This window comes from Rhinoderma darwinii, chromosome 7 (genome assembly GCF_050947455.1).
Source record: "Rhinoderma darwinii isolate aRhiDar2 chromosome 7, aRhiDar2.hap1, whole genome shotgun sequence".
NCBI classification, from domain to species: domain Eukaryota; kingdom Metazoa; phylum Chordata; class Amphibia; order Anura; family Rhinodermatidae; genus Rhinoderma; species Rhinoderma darwinii.
In genome coordinates, this window is record NC_134693.1 from 26,407,977 (window position 1) to 26,434,381 (window position 26,405).

Sequence of the window (26,405 nt, forward strand, 5' to 3'; positions counted from 1 at the left end):
CTATGGGGACACTCTTTCACAGTTTATAGGGAAACTCTTGTGCTTTTTATGGGGACACTAGTAATGTTTAAGGAAGCACTCTATTACTGTTTATAGGGACACTAGTACAATTTATAGGAGCACTCTAGTAATGTTAATGGGGCACCCTGGTAATGTTTATGGGGGCACTCTGGTACTATTTATGAGGACATTGTGGTTTATGAGGACTCTGGTAATGTGTATGGGGGCACTTTGGTACTATTTATGGGGACATTGTGGTTTATGAGGACACTCTGGTAATGTTTATGGGGCACTCTGGTAATGTTTATGGGGGCACTCTGGTACTATTTATGGGGACATTGTGGTTTATGGGGGCACTCTGGTACTATTTATGGGGGCACTCTGGTACTATTTATGGGGCCACTTTGGTACTATTAAAGGGGACATTGTGGTTTATGGGGGCACTCTGGTACTATTTATGGGGCCACTCTGGTACTTTTTATGGGGACATTGTGGTTTATGGGGGCACTCTGGTACTATTTATTGGGGCACTCTAGTACTATTTATGGGGACATTGTGGTTTATGAGGACACTCTGGTAATGTTTATGGGGCACTCTGGTAATGTTTATGGGGCCACTCTGGTACTATTTATGGGGACATTGTGGTTTATGGGGGCACTCTGGTACTATTTATGGGGCCACTCTGGTACTATTTATGGGGCCACTCTGGTACTATTTATGAGGACATTGTGGTTTATGGGGGCACTCTGGTAATGTTTATGGGGCCACTCTGGTACTATTTATGAGGACATTGTGGTTTATGGGGGCACTCTGGTAATGTTTATGGGGGCACTCTGGTAATGTTTATGGGGCCACTCTGGTACTATTTATGGGGACATTGTGGTTCATGAGGACACTGATAAAAACGGAAATAGTAGTTACTGGCGATTTCTATAATGTGGAAATACTGTCATCTATTTCATGGCTCCGCATTATATCTGCTGTGATGTGACTGTGCGCCGCAGTTTGAGTGTCACCATTATGTAAACCTCTCCAGCAGTGTTTCGATCACACTGTCCTGACTGACCCTGCACCATCTAATACCTGCGGTCCCTTTAAGAAAGGTTGCCTAGCAACGCGTTCATTTCCCGGCCTCCTACGCCCGGGCCTCCCACCACCACTCCGGGCTGGAGGTTGTGACTTCCTTGCGGACCGAACTTAGAACCTCGGGGCCGAGACGAGCCGGGCACCCGCAGACAACTTGGTCCGTGGTGCGGGGCCTTCCCCTACCACCAGCCCGCACGCACCAGGCTGACAACAGCGGACGGGCAACACGATCACCATCTGATCCCGGAGTAAACATGGTAGGCTATGCCCGCCCGGTACTCCCGTATATAGCCCTGTGTGCTGCGCTGACCACCCCTCGTATATGAGCACACGTGCAATGTCACCCTGCTCGGGTGTAGATGACCGCACAGGCCACACAGGACACTTCTGTGACTGGCAGCACTTGTGGATCGGCTGTTGACATTTCCTTATATTTACGTTGTGGATGTTTTTGTCATTCCCATATTTTTGGACCACACCGCTACCCGTACTGCACTATGGCTGTCTCACAACTTCTGTCTCTTGACACAACTTTATTTTCCTCCCCATAAAGGTCAATGACAATGTGGAATCTAACACTTGTCCGTCCATGTTGGATCACGTAATGCTCCGGTCCAGACTTAGGCGCAGCGTGCAGGTGCGCGGCGCCCAGGATTGCGGCTGCATGGGTGGCAGCAGATCACCGAACCTCGCAGCCACTCCACCCTCTTTTCACGTCTGGTCGTCCCAGCTGCAACATTACCGTCAAGTCACGGATACCTGTGGCTGGAGGGCTTTATCTGCTTTAGACATTTATGGCGTATATATGCCCCAAATGTCAGAAAGCTGGGGTCCCACCTCTAGCACCCTTACCTATCGTGTGCTTGCGTAGCTGCTTCCATAACTCCCATATACTTCAATAGAGAAGCCGCGTAGGCGGCCTACTCGCCGTTTAGTTTCCACTTATCAGACATTTGATAAATTTGCGTTTTCTGCTGTAATCTGGACATTAAAATGCGTCTGTATGACGACTGCGGGAAACCGGCCTTACTGAATGAACGGACAGCCCCCGAAAGTGCCAAACAGAGAAGCTAAAAAGAAAGCGCTACCTGTTGAGTCACATGATATATCACATGATCTTTGTTGGTCAGTCCACGGGTCTAAAAACCATTAGGGTAAGGCTGCAAGGAGCCGCATTGACGTGGCCGAAATCCATGCCCACGTGGTGGTCAAGCTCATTGTTAATGGCTGCACGTCGCTGCGATTAAAACTGCTGTTAAGCTGCAAAATCGTTGGGCCCATATAGGGTGTAATCGCTTAATGGCCGTACGATTTTGCTGGTAATCAGCTGTTTTACCCGCAACAACGAGCGGCTATTAACGAGGAACTGGACAACTGAACAGACGCCGAACTATGTGATTTTATTATGATCATTCAATTTAAACATGTATTCCCACCATTATGGCATGTCTACAGGATATACTATAGATGCCTGATAGGTGCTGGTCCCACCTCTGGAACCCTCATCCTATCCGCCTATGGGAGCTACTCAAAGGGTATTTACAGACGTAATTCGGGCGTTTTTAGACGTTTCTTTAGACGTTTTTGGAGCCGTTTTTCATTGACTCCATTGAAAAACAGCTCCAATTACATCCATAATGGATGCCGCGAAAAACGCGAGTACTTGCAAAAATGTCTGAAATTCAGGAGTTGTTTTCGCCTTAAAATTGCTTCGTAATTTCAGACGTAATTTGTTAAGACGTGTGAACATACCCAAAGAGACGAGCGCAGCTTGCCGCCTCCCCTCCATTGAACTGTATGGAGACTGGTGGATGGGACTCGGTGAGCAGGGGTCACTGGACCCCCGTTTTCCTGATAGTTAAGGGTCCCAACAAGCAGTTCTTGCTACACTACTTACAAACCTACTCCCTATGTCTTTTGATTAAAGCGACTCCTGTCGAAGGGCCACTTTTCATAAGATGTCGGGCTGGATAGATGTATTCAGTCCAGAGATTTTATTTCTAAAAAAAATCACAGTGGTCGTAACGGCTATAGATGTCGCCATAACTTCAGACTATCTCATGGGACTTAGCGGGGAAGCGATGGCCTGGAACCGTACACCAACTAATATTAAAGTGAAGTTCCAGCCACATTATATAGAAGAATTTCTCAAAAAGCATTTCCGTAATATAATGTTCTGAGTATCGCCGTCTGTTGCCTCACTTTTCGGTAGCGGATCTGTCAGCAGACTTCAGGATGGTGCAGCGGGTTCCCGTCCTTTCTTCATGAAAATCCGTTATAGATTTACAATAAGTTGTGGATCTGGTTTGACCGTCTCCCGATCATCATAAGCGCCATACCTGCCCTGTCTAACATGGCCAAATTATTGCAGCAGCTGCAGGCTGGGCGCTAGAATCCGGCCATGTATAACCGCTCTAGCCACATTTAGGGTAAGTTCACACGTAACGTAAATAATGCAGATTTTACGCAACGGATTTCATTGTGGAAAATCCGTAGCATTACTCGGTAGTAGCAAAGTGGATGAGATTTTAACAAATGTTCTCCACACGTTGCGTAAATGAGAAGTGGGAAAAAACGCTCAGAAAATGTCCTGAGGTGCATTTTTTTTTAAATTCCGCAGCATGTCCATTGTATTTGCGTAATCGCTGCTTTCTTGTTGTCGGTTTCCCCCATTGAATTCAATAAGGAGGTAAAACCTGCAACAAATAGCCGATGTTACAAATTTTGCTTCGGAAATCTGCGATACCGCCGCCAAAAATCGCAACATGGGTAAAAAAAACAACAATCTTCTACCTTTCCACAATTTCATGCTTCTTCACCTAGACCCGTTTCCTGCCATGACGTTTGATCCCATGTGACTGCTGCAGCCAATGACAGGCTGCAGCGCTCACATTGGATGTAACGTCATCACAGGGGGCCGACGGCAGAGGGATGCGTCGCCATGGCTACGTAAGTATGAAACTTTTTTTTTCTTTTTATGTGCATTTCTCCACTGCGGACGTTCCGGACGAAAAACTGCACCACCATTTGGTGCGGTTTTTCGGCCAGAATACCCTGCGATAACCAAGACGTATACGCTGTGCACTTTTACGCAGCGTATCCGCCCTGTGTGAACATAGCCTAGATGTAGCCTTTTGGGTCAGCCTTGCAGAGTCCTATGAATGACTTCCTTTGCTTGTGAATTTAACATGAACTTTCTCTTCTAGGAGGAAGCCACGCCGAAGTCATTGATCGATATAGCCCTGCATTACTTGAGCTCTCACCTTGAAAAGTTTTGCTGGAAGAGATCAGATGGGACGTTTTGTTTACATGACGCTGCGGTGTTCCCTCAGGAAGTGGCAGATCAATTGCTGCGCACTATGGCTATTCAAAGTAATGCACAGCCTATCGTATAATACATAGTGTGTGTGTGTCACAATGTTTTTCCAATTCTGTAAAGATCCATATTAAGTGTATAATGTAACATACAGTTGTCATACAAACAAACAAAGACCTAGTTTTAGGGCAGACCCAATGCCCTAGAAATAGGACACGCAGGGCGGATTTGCTGCGTAAAAGTACACAGCGTATCTATCCCGACATCCGCATGTTAATACCACCCAGACGTTGTCATAGCGACGCGTTCCTTTGTTCACGGTGCAGCCCGGCGTCCTGTGATGACAGTCCCGTCCATGAGACCTGTGATTGGCTGCAGCAGTAACTTGGCATGAAACGTCATCCCAGGAGGCCGGCCTGGGCGAAGAATAGAGGAACGCTTTCTTCGCTATGACTGGGGGGTAAATATTAACTTTTTTCTTAATTTTGAAACAAAAGTTTTTGGTGTTTTTTGTTGTTTTTTTTTTTTTCCCGATTTGCAATTTTTGCTGCAGATGCGAAGATTTTCCACCACAAAAATTGCAACATTTGCTATTTGTTGCAGGTTTTACCCATTGAATTTGATAGGGAAAATCCGCAACAAAAAAGCAGCGATTCCTCAGCATAAATTGATGTGTTGCAGATTTAAAAAACTCCACCGCGGTTCAAGTTATGAACGGTTTCTCTGCAGATTTTCTCCGTAGTTTGTGAATGAGGTTTGTGGATTTCACCCAGAATGCTGCTACTGAAATACGCTGCAGATTTTCTGCAATGAAATCCGTATTGGAAAGTTTGCAGTGTCTACACTGTGTGTGTCCTTATCCTAAATGTCATAATGACTCCTAAAGTCTATCAATCTGTGGTATTAATATATGTACAGCAAGTGTATGTGGTTCATGCTTGTGAGGTGCTGTTTTTAATACAATACTTTTATATTTTGTATACTGGTTTGTCTGATTTTTTTTTGATTTTTTTATTTTCTTCAGGACAGCTAAACGAGGTGACGGTTGGAATTTTCCGTGGAAGCCAGCTGCGACTGAAACGTGCATGCATCCGCAGGGCGAAGATTTCTGCCGTGGCCTTTCGTAAGGCTTTTTGCCATCACAAATTAGTTGAATTGGATGCGACGGGGGTCAATGCTGATATTACAATTACTGATATCATAACTGGACTCGGTAGTAGTAAATGGATCCGGGAAAACCTACAATGCCTAATCCTTAACTCCTTGACCCTATCCCTGGAGGATCCATATGAGCGATGCTTCAGTCAGCTATCTGGACTTCGTGCTCTAAGCATCACTAATGTTTTGTTTTACAATGAAGATCTTGCAGATGTCTCTTCCCTTCCCAGGTTGGAAAGCTTGGATATCTCCAATACATCAGTGACTGACATCTCTGCTTTGCTGAACTGCAAGGACATACTAAAATCCCTTACAATGCACCACCTAAAATGTCTAAAAATGACTACAACACAAATATTGGAAGTCATCAAAGAACTGAAGCATCTTAGCCATTTAGATATATCTGATGACAAACAGTTCACATCAGACATAGCCTGTCGTCTTCTAGAGCAAAAAGATATCCTGCTCAGCCTGGGCTCATTAGACATCTCCGGAAGAAAGCACGTGACCGATAAAGCGGTGGAGGCCTTTATCCTGCAACGCCCTCAAATCCAGTTTGTTGGTCTTCTGGCGACTGAGGCCGGGTATTCAGAGCTCCTTTCTGGAGAAGGCAATGTGAAGGTGACCTGAACATGTTTCCTGCTTCTGATTTAGCCAGTTTGCCTTGCACTAGAATAATTTATTGAACTCGGAACACTTGTCCAAGAGCTTCCAAAAACAGCACCACACCTGTCCATAGGTTGTGTGTGGTATTGCAGCTGAGCCCCATTTACTTTAACAGAGCTGAGCTGCAATAACAGACACCACCTATGGACAGGGGTGGAAAGCAGCCATGTTTTTCTAATTCTAGACAACCCCTTTAAACACTGCCCATACCTGCTATATAAATGTAGGCATACTTAACTTTTTAATGGGCACTGAAGGACATTACTGTTCCAGCAGTTCACCTTTCCGCCATTGGAGAATCCTCTGATAACCTAATGTCTATGAAGCCTCCATACTTGGTTGATCTGAGCGTGCATGTTTATGCATGGCGGAGATACCGGTCAGCCAAATTCTGGTTTGGGCCAACTTCTGTGTAATAACGGTGGGTTTTCTCACCCCGCAATCCAATTAGAACTAACTCCATGTAGTAAGCAAACCAGAAGAAACATTTCTCAATTGATGATAATCTCTGCAACTGTAATTGAAGTTTATCCGACGTGCTAAAAATTTGTACAAATTTTACAGCACGAGTCCCAGTATGTGAGACGGTGTCACGCCGTCCTATATTGGACAAACCCCAGACGATCATCAGCAACATCTCCATTCTGATTCGGACCACAGCACGCATCTCCAATAGTATTCATCAAACATCCATATAAGACAGCAACGTTTCGACCCGTAAAACATATGGGGTCTTTCTCAGGCTTGTCTTATGTGGATGTTTGACAAATAAATACTTTTTGGATACTATTGGAGATGCGTGCTGTGGTCCGAATCAGAATGGAGATGCTAAAAATTAAAATTTGTGTCATCGGACACACCATATTGTGGTGATCGCAGCATGTAAACAGACGTCAATATGGTAATGGATGGCCTCCCAATGTCCAACTCCATTGTTTTAAAGGAGACGTTTGCATCCTATTGAAAAATCTTTGCATTTAAACCATCTTTGTATAGTTATTTCCAATGCCATAATAATTGGATTACAGGTTGGAGTTTAACAAATTTGTAGCATGTAAAGCCTGCTAAAAGGTGGCCATACACCTTAGATCGCTGTTGGCCAAACACTCGGCTCGACTCTCCCCAGACATCTGCCGCCGGGGGAAAGTCAGGACACCCCCATACACATTAGATGGTCGGTTGGTTCAGACAACATTCATCTAATGTCTATGGACACCTTAAGTGTAGATCATGAGCCGCATGTCTACACAGCAGACACTTCACAGAACATCAATTTGTGGGGCTATTGCAACTCCATTTTTCTTCAGCAGAAAAATAGAGACGCTACGAACTCACCAATGGAAAAGCTTCATGCAATCGTACAAATAAAAATGTGCAAATAATGAGTTTGGGCGGATTGTCTATAGTATCATCGCTTACACAATAGTATATCCTATCAGGCAAGCGTCTATATTTCACGTTGAGCAGCAGTATTTTGACAATAATGAAGGCTTCAAATTTTGATCACAATATGAAATTCAACCAATGTTCAAACCATGCACCCTGTAACAAGAGGATCGTGGGGTTTGGAGACCTAAGATAAACTCTTTGTGGAGGGCGGTTGCAGTGGATGTGCCTGTTCTCCGTTCCTTCCTCATCCGTTATAATCGGTGCAAATCCATTGTAACCGCTGCTAACAATAGGCAAACTCTGTATCCTCCGGTGACCAGTTCTGCATTGGACCCGCTATTATACCCAAAACGGCCATATGGAAAGAAGTTATAAGAAACACTGAAACACCCTGTATTCTTTATAATGGACGTTTTACAATGTGATGACGTCATCCTGATTAACTTCATTGTATGTTTTTAAAGGTTTCTGGAGAAGCAAATCAGATCCAGATTGCAGAAGCCCTCCGCAAATACAGTGAACGCTCCTTCTTTGTTCGTGAGGCACTCTTTCACCTGTTTAGTCTAACGCATGCCATGGAAAAAGCAAATCCAGAGATGTTGAAGGTAATGACTTATTTAAAGAGGCTCTGTCACCAGATTTTGCAACCCCTATCTGCTATTGCAGCAGATAGGCGCTGCAATGTAGATTACAGTAACGTTTTTATTTTTAAAAAACGAGCATTTTTGGCCAAGTTATGACCATTTTCGTATTTATGCAAATGAGGCTTGCAAAAGTACAACTGGGCGTGTTGAAAAGTAAAAGTACAACTGGGCGTGTATTATGTGCGTACATCGGGCGTGTTTACTACTTTTACTAGCTGGGCGTTGTGTATAGAAGTATCATCCACTTCCCTTCACAACGCCCAGCTTCTGGCAGTGCAGACACAGCCGTGTTCTCCAGAGATCACGCTGTGACGTCACTCACAGGTCCTGCATCGTGTCGGCACCAGAGGCTACAGATGATTCTGCAGCAGCATCGGCGTTTGCAGGTAAGTCGATGTAGCTACTTACCTGCAAATGCTGATGCTGCTGCAGAATCAACTGTAGCCTCTGGTGCCGACACGATGCAGGACCTGTGAGTGACGTCACAGATCTGCACTGCCAGAAGCTGGGCGTTCTGAAGAGAAGTGGATGATACTTCTCATCAGAACGCCCAGCTAGTAAAAGTAGTAAACACGCCCCGATGTACGCACATAATACACGCCCAGTTGTACTTTTACTTTTCAACACGCCCAGTTGTACTTTTGCAAGCCTCATTTGCATAAATACGAAAATGGTCATAACTTGGCCAAAAATGCTCGTTTTTTAAAAATAAAAACGTTACTGTAATCTACATTGCAGCGCCTATCTGCTGCAATAGCAGATAGGGGTTGCAAAATCTGGTGACAGAGCCTCTTTAAGTCAAGGACACATTTGCATCCTATTCGTATCCATTATTGACCTTTGTGTTTTCTTTACAGTTAGTGGTGATCGGCATGAGAAACCACCCTACCAATCTACCTGTACAACTAGCTGCCAGCGCCTGTGTTTTTAACTTGACCAAACAGGATTTAGCAGCTGGGATGCCTGTGAAGTTACTGGCTGATGTAACACACTTGCTATTAGAAGCGATGAAGAATTTCCCAAATCACCAGCAGGTATGAACCATTGTTTACCAATGGGCGGTGGAATTCAGATAAGCCCTGTGCTAGCGTGCCGTTTCATATCCTAAAGACCCAAAGGACTTGTGACTCAGGTTTTGGACAGACACGTAAGCTGTACAAACCTCAACTAATAACACTGTGATCCCTCTATAGATGGCCATATACATGAGATAGCAGACAACTATTTCTCCTGACTCCAATTTAATCATGCCCGCTCGGCCAACCATGCCTGTTTATTTCAATGGCTAGAGGGGAATAAGAAACCTCTGGTAGCTGCTTATCTAGCGCAACGAACAAGGGATCGTGCATGTTAAAAATCCAACATGGCCGATTCCTCTTTCCCCTGACATCTCCCATTAGGGTACACTCAGTAGGCCCCCCATACACATTAGACTGTTGGCCGATTTCACCAAAATCACAGATTCCATTTACTTTTGTGTCTTGTGTTTAGAAGCGCCATTTGGCCATATATTTTCCCTGCAGGATAAATGTTGTATTACGCGCTGGGCAGTCCAATGAATGGTCAACCATGTGATGCATGAGCGGGCTGGAGTTGCTGTTGCATATCGGCTCTCCGTTCTGGCTCGTATAGGGGGTTCTGAGCAGGGGACCTCCATCTATTACGTCTATGTGCCCTAATCGTACATGTGGACGTAGATTGTCATGATGAGACATCTGTTCTAGATTATATACATTGAAATACACTATTTAATAAGGTGTGACTAGAGGTAATTATTAACTTTTGCTGTTTTGTTTTCCTGGTTTAGTTGCAGAAAAACTGTCTACTGTCCCTCTGCAGCGATAGAATATTGCAAGATGTCCCATTCAACAGGTACTTATTATCAAATGCCTATGTTCTGTCTGGTTAATATCAAACATAGCCAGTGATGCTGTAACCAATTTACGCTACAGAATTTACATGGTTAACGTATTCATTTCCATCTTCATAGATACACGTGCTCTCAATATGGCACATACGGTACATTGTATTATTACATTAATGCCCATGATGACTGTCATAGTTAAAGAGGTTGTCCAGCCATTAAAGATATTCATTGTATAGATAATGAAAAATGTGCTAATTACATGCTGTTAAAAATAAAATAAAAAATGAGACAGTGAAGAATTATGACATTTTGTTTACATAGAGCGCCACCTGGTCTTCAAAGCATATATTCATGTGCATGTTCATCTACTGAGCTGTGTGCTGCCGGACACGCATGCTTGGTCACTCTCCCCACAAACCGTTCTCTGCATAATTATCCTCTGTTCATTGCAGAGCAGCCAATAGAAATAGCTTTTCCCTGCTTGTCAGGGAAGGAGCATAACCTTTGCAGTAGCATGGCAGTATAACTGAGGAGATTCCTTCTGCAGGGGAAGTAAGAAGGGACTATATAATCAGCTGCCAAAAGGGGAATGAGAATTAATCAGAGGGGGAATAAGGCTGAGCGCCCCCCCCGGCAGCACATATTAGCAGCAGCACCAAGGGGGACATATAGAAGCAAAATATAATGGAAAATATATTTTCTATGCTAGAAACACTGAAAATCACTTTAAAACCGCTATTAACAGCATTTTAGGTTTTTGGTATGAATATGATTAACAAGATAACCCCCTTTAATCGCAATATTGTATACTTGTTTTCTAGGTTTGATGCAGCAAAGCTGGTAATGCAGTGGCTGTGCAATCATGAAGACCAGAACATGCAGAGGATGGCGGTTGCTATAATCTCTATTCTCGCTGCAAAGGTGTGTGTTTATAGACGTATATAGATATGACATTGGACAGCTCATAAATTAACCCCTTAACGTCGTGTCACGTACTGGTACGCGGCAGCCTTTAACCCGTTAGTGACCGACCCATCGTGTTTCTACGTCGGTCACTAACGGGCCTTATTCTGATGCCATAGACTTTTTACGTCGCGTCATCAGAATAAGTTTACAGAGCAGGGAGCTGTCAAATGTCCCTGCTCTCAGCTGCTAGAGGCAGCTGAGGGCTGGGAGCGTCCCTGCTCTGCCGTGTGAGATCGATATTAGTATCGATCTCACCCGTTTAACCCCTCAGATGCAGCGCTCAATAGCGAGCACCGCATCTGAGTGGTTTTGGAGAGAGGGAGGGAGCTCCCTCTCTCTCCGACCGACACCCGGCGATACGATCGACGAGTGTCTGTGTCTCTAATGGCAGCCGGGGGTCTAATAAAGGCCCCCAGGTCTGCCTGGAGTGAATGCCTGCTAGATCATGCCGCAGGCATGACCTAGCAGATGCCTGTCCGTGTTAAACGGACAGGCAGTAATACACTGCAATACAAAAGTATTGCAGTGTATTATAAATTCGATCGCAGAATCGCATATTATAGTCCCCTAATGGGTCTAGTAAAAAAGTTTAATAAAGTTAATTTTAAAAAAAATGTGAAAAAAAATGAAAAACCCAGCTGTTCCCCTTACAAAATGCTTTACTATTATAAAACCAAAATAAAGTTAAAAAGTTACACATATTTGGTATTGCCACGTCCGTAACGACCCCGACTATAAATCTATTACATTATTTAACCCGCACGGTGAACGCCGTAAAAAAAATAATAAAAAACTATGGAAAAATTGCTGTTTTCTGTGAATACTGACTTTAAAAAAATTTAATAAACAGTGATCAAAAAGTCGCATCTACTCCAAAATGGTACCAATAAAAACTACAAGTCGTCCCGCAAAAAAAAAGCCCTCATACAACTACATCTGCGAAAAAATAAAAACGTTAAGGCTCTTCAAATATGGAGACACAAAAACAAATTTAGAAAAAAAAGCGTTTTTACTGTGTAAAAGTAGTAAAACAAACAAAAACTATACAAATTTGGTATTGTTGCAATCGTAACAACCCGCTGAATAAAGTTATTGTGTTATTTATACCACACGGTAAACGGCGTAGATTTAGGACGCAAAAAAGAGTGGCAAAATTTCAGATTTTTTTCTATTCCCCCCCCCCCCCCCCCCAAAAAGTTAATAAAAGTTAATCAATAAATAATATGTACCTAAAAATGGTGCTATTAAAAAATACAACTTGTCCCGCAAAAAACAAGACCTTATACAGCTATGTCGACGCAAAAATAAGAAGGTTATAGCTCTTGGAATGCGACGATTGAAAAACGTAAAAAATAGCTTGGTCATTAAGGTCCAAAATAGGCTGGTCATTAAGGGGTTAAGGGGAAGTATGGAGCGGGCGCACGGGCTGAGCTTGCTCCATACACAGCGGGTGATGGCTGTGTTGGACAGCCGACACCTCACTGCAACGGGCGGAAATATCACTTTGATTCCGCCCATTTAATACCTTAAATGCTGCGGTCCATCGCGACCGCGGCATTTAAATTATTAGAATCAAACACGCCATTGCACCCCCCTGCAGCACAGTGGTTGTTATGGCAGCCTGGAGGCTGCCATCTTTGTACTCCTTTGAAGCCCTGCCTCTGGCAGTGCTTCAGAGGAGACTGTCAGAATCACGATATACTGCAATACATTAATATTGCAGTATATCGTGCAAGCGTTCCAACGATCGCTGCTTCAAGTCTCCAACGGGGACTAATAAAAAAAAAATGTCAAAAAAGTTAAAGATTTCTATAATGTTCCAAAAAAAATGAAATATTAAAAGTTAAAAAGAAAAACCTCTTTCCATTTTTTTTCCCTAAAGCAATGTTAAAAAATAAAATAAAAGTTAACATAACTGGTATCGCCACGTCTGTAGAAGTCTGAACTATCACAATATAGCGTTATTTAACCCGCTCTGTAAACGACATAAAAATATATATATACAAAACATGCAAATTGCTGTTTTTGGTCACCTCCGCTCTCCAAAAAAAAGGAATAAAAAGTGATCAAATAGTCGCATGCACCCCAAAATGGTATCGGTAAAAACTACAGCTCGTCCCCTACAAAATTGAAGCCCTCACATCGCTAAATTGATGGAAAAATAAAAAAGTTAACGCTCAGAATATAATAAATTTTTTTTTTTTTAGCAAATATTTTTATTTTTTTAAAAGTGGTAAAACAAAAAACCAAACATAAATTTGGTATTGCGGTAATCGTATCAACCTGTAGAATAAGGTGAATATGTCGTTTTTACCGCCTGATGGATGCTGTAAAAACAAACCCCCCCCCCCCCTAAAAAAAATAAATGGTGTAATCGCTGTTTTTTTGTCCATTTCACCCCACAAATAATTTTTGTCAGATTCCCAGTACATTATGCAGTGCAATAAGTGGTGCCATGAAAAACGACAAACTTGTACCTGCAAAAAACGAGACCTCATATGGCTATGTCGCCAAAGAAATAGAAAAGTTAAGGCTTTTGGAAGGCGGGAAGAAACGAAACTGAAAACTGTGTCCCCTACTCAGGATGCGCATAAGTTGACACCCTTATAAAGGTTAAACTGTACCGCCAGCTATGTACTCTGCCACGCTGCCCTCCAGAAGTTTAAAAGTGACAACAGGAGATGCACTTAATAGGGGCTTTGCAGTAGAGGCCTTGGCATCCATAGCAGCATACTTAAAGAGACTCTGTCCCCACATTATAAGTGCCCTGTCTCCTACATGAGGAGATGGGCGCTATAATGTAGGTGACAGTAATGCTTTTTATTTAAAAAAAACGATCTATTTTCACCATTATTAGCGATTTTAGCTTTATGCTAATGAGTTTCCAAATGGACAACTGGGCGTGTTTTACTATTGACCAAGTGGGCGTTGTACAGAGGAGTGTATGACGCTGACCAATTGGTGACCAATCAGCGTCATACACTTCTCTCCATTCATTTACACAGCACATAGGGATCCTTTTAGATTGCTATGTGCTGTTTTAGGCCCCATGCACATGACCGTAAAAAACCTCCGTTTTTGTGGACCGCAATTGCGGTCCGCAAAAACTGAGCCATTCACTTTCATTGAACGCTGACACTTTTCCGTAGCACTACGGAAGGGTGTCGGTGCCGTGGAAATGTTCCGGGAATTATGGAACATGTCCGTTCTTTTGCATTTTGCGGGCTGTGCTCCCATACTTTGTATGGGAGCACGGCCCGAAAATGCGGCTGTCATTCGGCAGCCGGCCGTGCCCGCAATCGCGGGCCGTGATTGCGGGCACGGTCGTGTGCATGGGGCCTTATACGAACACATTAATGATACTGAAGTGTTTAGACAGTGAATAGAGATTCCACGGGATGTCTATTTACAATCTCTGCACTTCGTTAATGTTTCTGTGGTAGTTACAGCTGAGCAAAGTGTAATCCCGGGAGATTACGCTGTAGATGACCGGTTACAACGAGATTACGCTTGCTCTGCTGTAACTACCACAGAAACATTAACGAAGTGCAGAAATTGTGAATAGACATCCCGTGGAATCTCTATTCACTGTCGAAACACTTCAGTATCGTTAATGTGTTAGTATAAGACAGCACATAAAGATCTAAAAGGATCCCTATGCGCTGCCTAAATGAATGGAGAGGAGTGCATGACGCTGATTGGTCACTGATTGGTCAGCGTCATACACTCCTCTGTACAACGCCCACTTGGTCTAAAGTAAAACACGCCCAGTTGTCCATTGAGAAACTCATTAGCATAAAGCTAAAATTGCTAATAAAGTGGTGAAAATAGATAGTTTTTTTAAAATAAAAAGCATTACTGTCACCTACATTATAGCGCCCGTCTCCTTATGTAGGAGATAGGACACTTATAACGTGGTGACAGAGTCTCTAACTGGCGGTCCACTTTAACCTTTATAAGGGTGTCAACTTATGAGCATCCTGAGTAGGGGACTCTTCTAATTGGGCACTCTCAAATGAGACTTTGCTTGCACACTCCAAGTCACACTAATTGGTATTCAAAGCTATGGTTTAGTTAGTGTTATCATTTGGCTGTGGATATGTCTGTAACGCATTTTGTTTTACAGCTATCAACTGAACAAACGGCGCAGTTGGGAGCGGAGCTTTTCATTGTGCGGGTATGTTTTTATGCTCTGCGGACATTCTATTGCACTTTTGAATGGATGTGCACATTTTTTAGTTCAGCTAGTACCTATGAATAAATATAAATATAAATATTTTTTTCTTGATACTCATTTCCCTAGCCCACTGTCATTACAGAGCGGTGTGACTGAGTTTTCAGAACTCTTGCACGTCTGCTCACCATATGACTATAGACCGAGGTGGGAGCCCATGTACATGGCATATGCCGCCTATAATCTTTATTAGTCAGGGGGGCCAAGCACAGGGGTCATAATATTTTTGCTAGGACTCGCCTAGTTATAACTTTCTAAAATAATTACATTTTCATAAAGGTTATAATACATGCACAGAAACCATTTTTTCTTTTTCCCTCTGCCAAAGCAACTTCTTCAAATTGTTCGACAAAAGACCAGCCAGAGTCTAGTAGACACCACCTTGAAATTCACGCTCAGTGCTTTGTGGAACCTGACAGATGAATCGCCAACCACATGTCGACATTTTATAGAAAACCAAGGCCTGGAACTCTTCATGAAGGTCCTTGAGGTAAAGGAAGATTGACATGTTTTTGTTTCCTGTTATTTGTATAGTTAAAGGGGTTGTTTAGTCCTAAGAAATTGATGGGCTATCCTCAGGATAGGTCATCAATACCTAATCGGTGGGGGTCCCACTCCCGGCACCCTCACCAATCAGCTGGTTTGAAGAAACTGCAGCACTCATGCGAGCGCTGCTTCCCCTTAATTCCTTACCTGCTCGTACTGTGAATCGCTGACACACTTGAAGCGGCGATTCACAGTATTAGTCTTCTCCCATTCTCTTGAATTAGAGAAGGCTGTAATTCTGTGAACCGCGGCTACAAATGTGTCAGCGATTCATAGTACGAGCAGGTTGAAATGACAGGGGAGCAGCACTCGTAAGAGCGCCGCGGGACCTTTAAACCAGCTGATCAGTGAGGGTGCCGGGAGTGGGACCCCCACCGATTTAGGTATTGAAAGCCTATCCTGAGGTAAGCCCATCAATTTCTTAGGACTGGAAAACCCTTTAAACAAAGACTACAATTACTCACATAATACCCTGTGCTCAGTGGTAAATACATACATACATACATACATACATACATACATATACGCCCAGGTAGCTGATCAGTATGTTTTTGAATTGTGGGTGGAAACCGGGTAATCTAGAAGAATCCCATGCAGACAAGTGGAGAACATACAAACTGCATACAGACATTGATTTTGGTCTTATTTGAACCAAAAACCTGAGTGCTACAAAAATGATTAATTCTTCTCTCTTCCCTAGACTTTTCCATCAGAGTCTTCCATTCAGCAGAAGGTTCTGGGCTTGCTGGTAAGAATTTGGCCACTGTCTGCATGTGACGTATACATTTGGTAGTATTGGCTGTTTCTCCAGAGATGGATTAGTGACTGATTCGAGCAGCTAAATCTTATCGAGCTTAAAGAGGCTCTGTCCCCAGATTATAACTTGACTATCTCCTACATAATCTGATCGGCGCTGTAATGTAGATAACAGTGGTTTTTATTTTGAAAAACGATAATTTTTGAGCAAGTTATGAGAAATTTTTGATTTATGCTAATTAGTTTCTTAATAGACAACTGGGCGTGTTTTAACTTTTTACCAGAGAAGTGGATGAGGCTGACCAATCAGTGACCAATCAGCGTCCTACACTTCTCATTATTCCAGCCCAGCTTCTTTCATTGCACAATCACACTGTAACAATGGGCTGAAACAATGAGAAGTGTATGACGCTGATTGGTCACTGATTGGTCAGCCTCATACACTCCTCTGTACAACACCCAGTTGGTAAAAAGTAAAAACACGCCCAGTTGTCCATTGAGAAACTCATTAGCATAAATCTAAACTAGCTCATAACTTGCTCAAAAATGATCGTTTTTCAAAATAAAAACCACTGCTGTTCTCTACATTACAGCGCCGATCACATTATGTAGGAGACAGGGCACTTATAATCTGGTGACAGAGCCTCTTTAACAGGACTTGTTGGGTCATCTTATTTTCTGACAATTCAAACAATAGCTGATACATTCAACAGTCAGGTTTTCATTACTGCAAAGTTTAGCTCACCTGTAAGATTGATATGATAGACTGCTGCTGTTGAAAAGGTTGACTGTCGTATTGGAACTACCATGTACCACTGCCAAGGTCTTGAGTGGTAAACACGATCCTTTTATTTTCCATGGTGTGTGTGGCTATGCAGGGAATTGCAGCCCAGCTCCATTCACTTGAATAGAGCCATGTTGCAGTGTCCTGCATAGCGATGGGCTAAGAGCGCCATTGTGTATGGAAAAACCGTGAAGGGGCTGCAGCACCGAGGCTCCTGCATTCTCAGGATTGGTGGGGGTCCCAGCAGTTGGACCTCCTCCTATTAGAAAGTCATTGCATATCCTAGCTATATACCATCACCTTCCGTGATGAGAAAGCCCACTTTCCAAGTCTTTTCTTTTTTTTTTTTGCTAATTATCCGTCAATTAATGACAATACTCTGTCATGTATTATTATGTGTAGAATCAATATGCAGAAGGAGAGAAAAGCCAATTGACAACCTCCTACAAGGTGGTTTTACATGAGCAGATATCGCCCGTGTTTACCACTTTTAAAACGATCACTGATCAACAATACAGCTTGTCGATTGGCGCTCGTTGATCCCTTTTAAATGGAGCAATGATCGTTTAGTATGGGGACAAACGATCGTTACCACCGCTCGTTCCTATGCATTTGCATCATGTCGGCAGCACATCTCCCTGTTTACACAGGGAGAGGTGTTGCTGGTTAGCAGACATTTTTTGGCCGCATAAAAAACCTGATCAGCCGATGAACTAGCGTTTTCCCGTTCATCAGCTGATCATTGTCTTGTTTGCACCGGGCAATGATCGGGCACGAGCGTTCATAGTTTGCCTGATCATTGTCTTGTGTAGAAGGGCCTTCCCAGCAGACCATGGCTTTCCTACACACCTACTCGCATACGTTCACGTTATGTTTTGGTGATCTAGAATATAGGAAGGTTTTCGGCAACATGGAATAAAAGTAAAACAGGTCCGATACGTAAACCAGTGTATAGTGATTATTAAATAGTAAATGTTCTGACGTGCTACTTTGGCGTCGCCCTGTTTTGTTTGCTGAGCTCCTGTGTCTTTGCCGTCACTTTCTTTACACAAGTTTCTCTCTCGCTTGTAGAACAATATAGCGGAGGTGAAGGAGCTGCACTCAGAACTCATGTGGAAGGATTTTATTGATCAGATCAGTAAGCTCCTACATAGTGTGGAAGTCGAGGTCAGTTACTTTGCTGCTGGGATTATTGCACACCTTGTGTCCCGCGGAGACGAGACCTGGACCTTAAGCTCAACCTTGCGAGATGCTTTGCTGAAGGAACTTGTGAGTCACAACAAACCATTAATCTTTCTATTTCTAGGGAAACTGGCACACTGCGACCAAGCTTATATCCCCCCTCCGGATTTTACTGCCTATGTGAGATTTAGAACTGCTCTGTGCAGAGACTTTTTTTTTCATTGCACTTTCTAAAATGAGTCTATGTATTTCCTTACCAAATAAAATGTATACAAAATATATCGTAACCTTCCCATAGTGAAAATGTTATGCCAAAAGTGCCAACAGTCCAATGTTCATGGACACCTTTAGTACAACTCCCTATTCCTAATGTTTTCTGTCTCTGTGTTTTGCAGCATTCTGCCATACTCAGTTGGCCAACCCCCGAATGTGAGATGGTGGCCTACAGGTGAGGGATGTTTCAGCCTTTTGTCGAAGTCCTTTGTTTACTGATGTTGCTTTTGTAAAGGAATATCTGATTCAGACACCGCTAGCAGCAATTTGGTTTCCGTTTGTCCCCGTTGTGTAAGGGTTACGTCGTTTTGACGGAATGAATAGCGCAGTCGACTACGGTATAGATTCCGTCAAAACGACAGAACCCTCACACAACGGTGATAAAAGGAAACCATTTACACCGGATCCTTCATCATTGAAATCAATGGCGATGCAGACGGAAACCTATGGTTTCAGTTTGGATTTCGTTCACCGGTTTCGCTGACGGAAAGCTCGGACGGAACCCATGAACGGAGTCCCGACGCAGATGTGAACAAAGCCTAAGATGCGCTAAATTTATTTAAAGGCACACGTCTCTAAGTAAATTTGGCGCATCTTGTGCTGCCAGTGTGCCAAAAACTGAAATCCATGCCATCTGTGAACTGGCATAGGTTTCTGCGATAATGTATTCATATTTCCGGCTTAAACTATTTAAAATATTTAAGACTCTGGGTGGCCCCTTCCTGCTAACCCTCACCCACTTTGTAAAAAAGTGGCAACAGTGGCGTAAAACGAGAAAAAAAAAAGTTTTTGCACAAAACAGACGTGCCAAAATGTGCAACTTTTTTCCACTAGAAAAGTGGCGCAAATCGCATTATCTCCCCCAATATTTTTATCTTTCCTTCATATAGCAGGTATTATGTGTAGCAGAAAAATATTGTTCTTTATAATTATCGATAATATCGTGTGTGAAAGAGTAACACCCGCATTGTCAGACCAAGGGTGCGGCTTCACTAAAAACGATCTCCTCTAAACTGAAGCAAAGAAGGAAGCCTTCATTACTTGCAATTTTCGGGCCCGCAATATATCTTTATGAATGGAAGCTTCTGCGCCCAATTGCAAAATGAGTAACAAGTACCCCACCTACTATGTGACCTCTTATAATAATAGAAAAAAGGAGGGTTGGATCCAGCATGGATTGTAGATAAAATAGAACGAAGTTCCAAGTTTAATGAACAAAAAATAGTTAGTTAAAAATCAGGACATGGGTTGAAATTCTAAACTAATATACCCTTACCCACTACATATATTATATTTTACCAACATACTTACATAAGCTGTGTTCTCTCTCATGTCCGCGAGCCGAGAATGTTCACCCTGGTATCGATCTCCAGCTGCCACGTTGTTTGCGTTCCAAGCTTACTATACACTGGAACGCAAGCACAAAAAACTACTCTTTGAACCGGAAGTTATTACATATGTCAGATCTGGGCTATTACGATCACATTATTCTACCATATCAGTAACACATTCTACCATTAGAAACCTCAAGGCTTAATTTGCCCTTATATAAGGGCTCCTCCAACCTATGTACAAAGTTCTCTTCTATATAGAAATTCATAACACTTCGTCACTATCAAACAGGGAAATAGAGACACACGGGGAACGCAATTAAAGTTACCAGCAACACCTGTAGGCAAAGATATATATTCCAGCCACACAAACTAGACGGCCAGCATCAGCCATGATTAAGGACGCTTGCAGAGTCTGAAACGCGTAGGCTTTCCACATCATCGATATTTTTCCTCACACTCCAGGATTTCACACTTCAACCCATGTCCTGATTTTTAACTAACTATTTTTTGTTCATTAAACTTGGAACTTCGTTCTATTTTATCTACAATCCATGCTGGATCCAACCCTCCTTTTTTCTATTGTTGTCCGTTTGTCGTGTGCCGACACGAGGATCCGTGCAGGATGATCTGAATCCTATATATATACAAGGTGAGCTGGAGGTCTTTCTCTATATTTTTTGACCTTTTATAATACCGGCGTCTTATGTGGCAGAGGGGTCTTTGGAACCCATCAAGTGCCAGGAACGACTGCTACCTCTCCCTAATTTTATTATTTATAAACGGGCTATAGCTACGCACGTGTTTATAAATTAACAAATTCTAAACGAGCACAGGATTTCTTCCAGGATGAAGCATTACCAATCTGACATACTGTATGTGGCGCCAAAAGATGCAGAGAACACCTCTCCTCATTGGTGCCAGTCTGTGGTTTTACCAGCAGTCGGGCTATGTTTCTATGAAGCCTCCATGCTCCTTTATGTCTTTGTTACATTAACTTTACAATGTGAATTCTCTATGTTCTCCTTTGCAGGTCTTTTAATCCCTTCTTCCCTCTCCTCGCCTGTTTCAGTACACCCGGTGTACAGCTTTGGGCAGTCTGGGCCATGCAACACGTCTGTAGCAAAAACCGTACGTAGTTTGGAAAAATTATATGCTTGTCGTAATTTTTATATTAGAATTGCTGGAGGGACATTGTCGCCTACCGCTGCGTAATGTTCCACCTTTTATACCCGTCTACAGCTGTTCGGTACTGCAGCATGTTGATTGAAGAAGGCGGATTGGAGAAGCTGCACCGCATCAGAGACCACGCAAGTGCCAATCCGGATGTACTGCAGATTACAATCGCCATCTTAGACAACCTCGATCGACACCTTACTCGGCACGGTAACCCTTTCTGTCCAAGGCCGCCAACATCTCCAAAATGAGCTGTCCTGGTTTGCCCAGTGTCATCTGTAGTTTGAAAGTGTGTGGGCTGTTTCTTTAAATGTCCCACCGGATGTTGCTTTTTCATTAGGTGGCAGGGACTTTTGTATTGAAACATGAATTCAGGATTACCACTCGTATGAGCTCCTCTCACTTTTTTTTTTTTTTTTGCATGGGAGTGTGTTAAAAAAAAAAAATGAATGAACTTTGTGTAAAAACTAGTACTTCAAATGATCTCCGTCTTGTGCTCACGCTTCTGGCCTAGTCAGTTTTGGTTTCTAATTTTACGTTCCTGCTGGAAGCAGATTTACTATAATATGGAATTTTATACAATCTTAACCCTCCATGAATTGTGTGAATGTAAATCACATGTCCCTAATTACGAGATTCTGAACAGAAGTCAAGTAATGTAAATCAGAAGATTTGTTTTGTAGTTGGTAAAAAAAAAAGTGAAAATATGAAATTGTGGTAGCCTAAACAGTGTACATAGACTACAGATATTATGTTGTGTAAAAAGATAGATTTATAATCCGTTAAAGTGTATCGAAAAATATACAGTCACCTAGTGTTAATAATGAATGGGGCTTTTCAGACAGGTTGTTTTTTTTTGTTGTTTTTTTCATCATATGTCTTCACTTTATCGTGTAGGGTCACTTTAAAACGTGTACCTGCCGTTTACATAGGTCCAAAATTTTGTGGTAATTCATTATCGAACCCCAAGTCTGCTTTCCCTTGAGTTTTATATATATTCTGACTGTTCAGTCACCACTAGAGGGAGCTGACTGAAGACAGATTTATTATCGAGTTCAATGGATGCTGTCTTCATTGAGCTCCCACAAGTGGTGGCTGCCGGCAGCCAGAATTTTGTATCATTGAGCTATAGAAAACTGGAAATGGAAGCTCTGCAACAAGTTACGTCCTAAAAAAAAATGCTGGGGCCCATATAGATTTAAAAATAAAGAAATAACTTCAGTACAATTTAAAAAATACTTTTAATGTATAGGTGGTTTAATGTATGAGTTGAGCTTTTATTGACCAGTTGAAGGTGGTGTAGTTGGTTGCTGCAGAGAAGGCGGGCGCAGAAGTCTGTAGCGCCTGTTTAATTCCTTGTAACTTTTGTGAGGGGGTGGTCCAGACTACACAGCCAGACAGCTCTGCAGCAGCGCCATCTCCTGGTCAATGAAAGTCTAATGATGGTGCATTATTGATTTTTTTAGGGTTACCACTTATTTATGAGACCCCCATCGTTAAAGTGAACATGTACTTTAAGGTGTGTGTGTGTGTGTGTGTGTGTGTGTGTGTGTGTGTGTGTGTGTGTGTGTTTTATACTAAGGTGTTGTGCTTGTCAGAAGGACAATCAATATTTGGCCACAGCACTACAATATTATACAGATAATTGCAGGTCAGGGTATGTTGATACAGGGCGTATACGCTGCGGAAATGTCCGCAGCGTGTGACCCAGAACACGAAGGGAAATCCAACCGAATATTTGCACCACATGGTGTGCGTATATTTAGCTGTATTTTCCGATGCGAAAAACGCCCGCTACAAAAATAAAAAAGGGCTAAACTTCTAATCTCTCCGGGCGCTGCTATAGCAACGCATCCCTGCTTTTCTGGCTGTTCTGTGTCCAGGCGCCCTCCTGTTACTGTGTTTTTATTACATGTGACCTCTGCAGCCTGTGAATTGTCATCACCAGGCAGCCTGGACACAGAGCAACTGGAAGACGGGACGCGTTGCTATGGCAGAGCCGTGAGAGGTTAAGTATAGACTTATATACAAAATATACGCAGCAGAATCGCAACAAATGCGCAGTGAATTTGCAGCATAAATTGACATGCTGCGGATTTATAATCCACACCACAGGTTAGTTTATGCAAGTTTTCTTTGCGTCATTCTTTTGCAGCCTTTGGATAAGATTTGTTAAAATCTCATCCACTCTGTCGCTTCTGTAAAATGCTGCAGATTCTCCGACCGCAATTTTGGGCGAAATTTTTTTTCAGTGTATACACCTTGTGTGAACATGCTCAAAATGTAAATCCTGATATACTATGCTCTACTTGCTGTTTGTTTTTTCCTTTCGCAAACAATATTAGGAAAATAGGTCTGTTTTTGTTTTTTTTCCAAAAACAGTGCCACTCTTGCCAATGGGCTGTGTCTGGTATTGCAGCTCAACCCTAGTTACTTCCATAGGGCTAAGCTGCAAAACCGCTGTTTCTGGATAAATAAGCAGACCATTTTTTGTAATCTGGCACACTTTAGTTATATATGCGTGCATTTTATGGAATCGCTCCCTGCTGAGAGCTTGCAATGAAATGAATAATCAAGGTTGTGACTGTTCTGCTGACTGTTACCGCTTGGTGTCTTTATAGATTCAGGTGGATGTCCTAAAAGGTAAATATTCACCAGATAAAACTGTGTACTTCTGGGCAGCGGGGTAATTTATGTGAACCAACATTGCTATATTAGGGATTTACATACATAGCAATTACCTAACATGATGGGGTTACATTAATTTATTTATAGAAAGTCTTCTATGGGGAGTTTTAGATTTCCTGCCAATGCCCTGCAAAACCATCAGCTGACTACTAAGGCTGGGTTCACACGACCATGTTACATCCGTAATGGACGGAACGTATTTCGGCCGGAAGTCCCGGACCGAACACAGTGCAGGGAGCCGGACTCCTAGTATCATAGTTATGTACGACACTAGGAGTCCCTGCCTCTCCGTGGAACTACTGTCCCGTACTGAAAACATGATTACAGTACGGGACAGTTGTCCGGCAGCGAGGCAGGGACTCCTAGCATCGTACATAACTATGATGCTAGGAGCCCGGCTCCCTGCACTGTGTCCGGTCCGGGACTTGCGGCCGAAATACGTTCCGTCCATTACGGACGTAACATGCTCGTGTGAAGGTTCACACTACCTATTTTCAGGAGTAAATGAGGCGTATTATGCCTCGTTTTACGTCTGAAAATAGGGCTACAATACGTCGGCAAACATCTGCCCATTCATTTGAATGGGTTTGCCGACGACCTGTCAGTTACGCGTCGTCGTTTGACAGCTGTCAAACGACGACGCGTAAAATGACTGCCTCGTCAAAGAAGTGCAGGACACTTCTTTGAAACGTAATTTGAGCCGTTTTTCATTGAAGTCCATGAAGAGCAGCTCAAGATTACGGGCGTCAAAGACGCTTCGCAAAATGCGAGGAGGAGCTTTTACATCTGAAACGACGCAGCTGTGTTCTCCTGAAAACAGTCTGTCTTTTCAGACATAAAAGCAAGTTCTCGTGTGCACATACCCTAAGTGTCTGTTGTCTGTGAATTGGGTGGTTGTAAAATAACCTGTAGTCTGCTGATGGGCTGGTAAGGAGGACTCAGGAAATGTAAGATCACCTGGCCGCCCGGCCGTATTGTTGGAAAGTTCCTACGTCTAAAGGGAGCAATTCTAAAGATAACATATTAGTACGGGTATGCAGCAGTACGGTCAACTCCACACAATCACCTGCGTACGAACACCCCTTAAGCCCTGTTCATACGGCGGAATTTTTGCCGCAAAATTCTGCCTCCCTTTCATTTCAATAGGAGTCGGACACTTCTCTTTCCCGCTAGCTGATTTTTTTCAGCTACTGGGTAAAAGAAGCGCCCTGCTTGATCTTCGGACCGATTTCGCCCGAACCTCCCATTGAAGTCAACGGGAGGAGGAATCTTCCTGCCGACGGCAGGAATACCTCTGTGGCGGATTTTGCCCCGGGACCCGCCACGCAACGTCTGTGTGAACGGCCTAATTTGCACGCAGTATAAGCAGCTTTCTTGTGAGTTGAGATTAAACCTCAAGAAATTACCGAGGCATAAGATACTGCAGAACGGGGAACGTTTTTGCTACAAATGATGTAACATTGGTATTACATTTTTTTATTTTATTATTATTTTGTATATTACAGACTCCGGATTCCTTTTATTTGTCATCTGTACTCCTCACTATACTCTTGGATCGCAGCAGAGAGGATCAGGACGAATACTTTCCTTCTGCTGGGACCTAATCTCATTAGTATAGAGGGGGGTACAGACCACAGATGCACCTTTGTAAACACAATGCTTCCAGAAACCGCGCCACTGTTGTCCACGGACTGGCATTGCAGCACAGCCACATTTTAAGTGAATAAGTTTGAGCTGCAATACCAGACACAGCCTAATGACAATGGTGTCACTGTTTCTAGGATATATCCCATTTATAGAGCTGCCTTTACGGACTACATGCGCTCTGTTATTTGCCATAATTAAATCCAATTATAGAACCGCTCATCCTTTTTGCCTCAGCGATGAATTTGTAGTCCTGGCGCTGTATGTATTTTGGGTGGTTCTATATACTGGCAGCCGGTGCCTGTCATCCGCTACGACAGAGCAGATCCAACCGACACCAGCAATGTATGAAATGAATGACGTCTGCCTGCAGATCACGCTGCCTCCATCATTGTCGGTTTTTATTAGCAGTGTATTATTATTGAAGCGTGCATGTTTTTCGTTCTGGTTTTCACATTGAACTGTTTCTGCAAACTGGATAATTCACTAGAGTGCAAAAAAAAGATTTGTTGTAAAACTGTAGAGAAAAAGTGTTGAAATTGTATATATGTTGACTACTCTTACGTTTTTATTATTCTGAAATTTTAATTGACGAGCTATATTAACACTGGGAAGAGCTTCCTATTTAACTATGTAAGTTATTTTTTTAATTTTGAGTGTGTTTATGATCAGGAAACTGAATTGTGTCTAGAAAACGTA

At 42.8% G+C, this 26,405-nt stretch overlaps 1 protein-coding gene across 1 annotated transcript; it reads left to right on the forward strand.

Annotated features, from left to right (window-relative positions):
* The first annotated feature begins 1,105 nt into the window (after positions 1 to 1,105).
* ZYG11B (zyg-11 family member B, cell cycle regulator) lies at positions 1,106 to 21,761 on the forward strand. Its single transcript, XM_075833004.1, has 14 exons — positions 1,106 to 1,343; positions 4,293 to 4,458; positions 5,427 to 6,181; positions 8,080 to 8,220; positions 9,117 to 9,293; positions 10,067 to 10,131; positions 10,948 to 11,047; positions 15,219 to 15,269; positions 15,655 to 15,816; positions 16,573 to 16,620; positions 18,484 to 18,681; positions 18,990 to 19,042; positions 21,232 to 21,329; positions 21,441 to 21,761. Exons 1-14 carry the CDS (start codon positions 1,341 to 1,343, stop codon positions 21,623 to 21,625), a joined length of 2,202 nt encoding a protein of 733 aa, XP_075689119.1. The 5' UTR covers positions 1,106 to 1,340; the 3' UTR covers positions 21,626 to 21,761.
* Positions 21,762 to 26,405: the final 4,644 nt, after the last annotated feature.

What these genes read in the sequence shown, in the direction of transcription:
- ZYG11B (XM_075833004.1), top strand. An exon ending in TCTTCATGAAGGTCCTTGAG is followed by an intron (nt 15,817 to 16,572) that starts GTAAAGGAAGAT and finishes TCTCTTCCCTAG; the next exon opens with ACTTTTCCATCAGAGTCTTC. An exon ending in AGAAGGTTCTGGGCTTGCTG is followed by an intron (nt 16,621 to 18,483) that starts GTAAGAATTTGG and finishes TCTCGCTTGTAG; the next exon opens with AACAATATAGCGGAGGTGAA.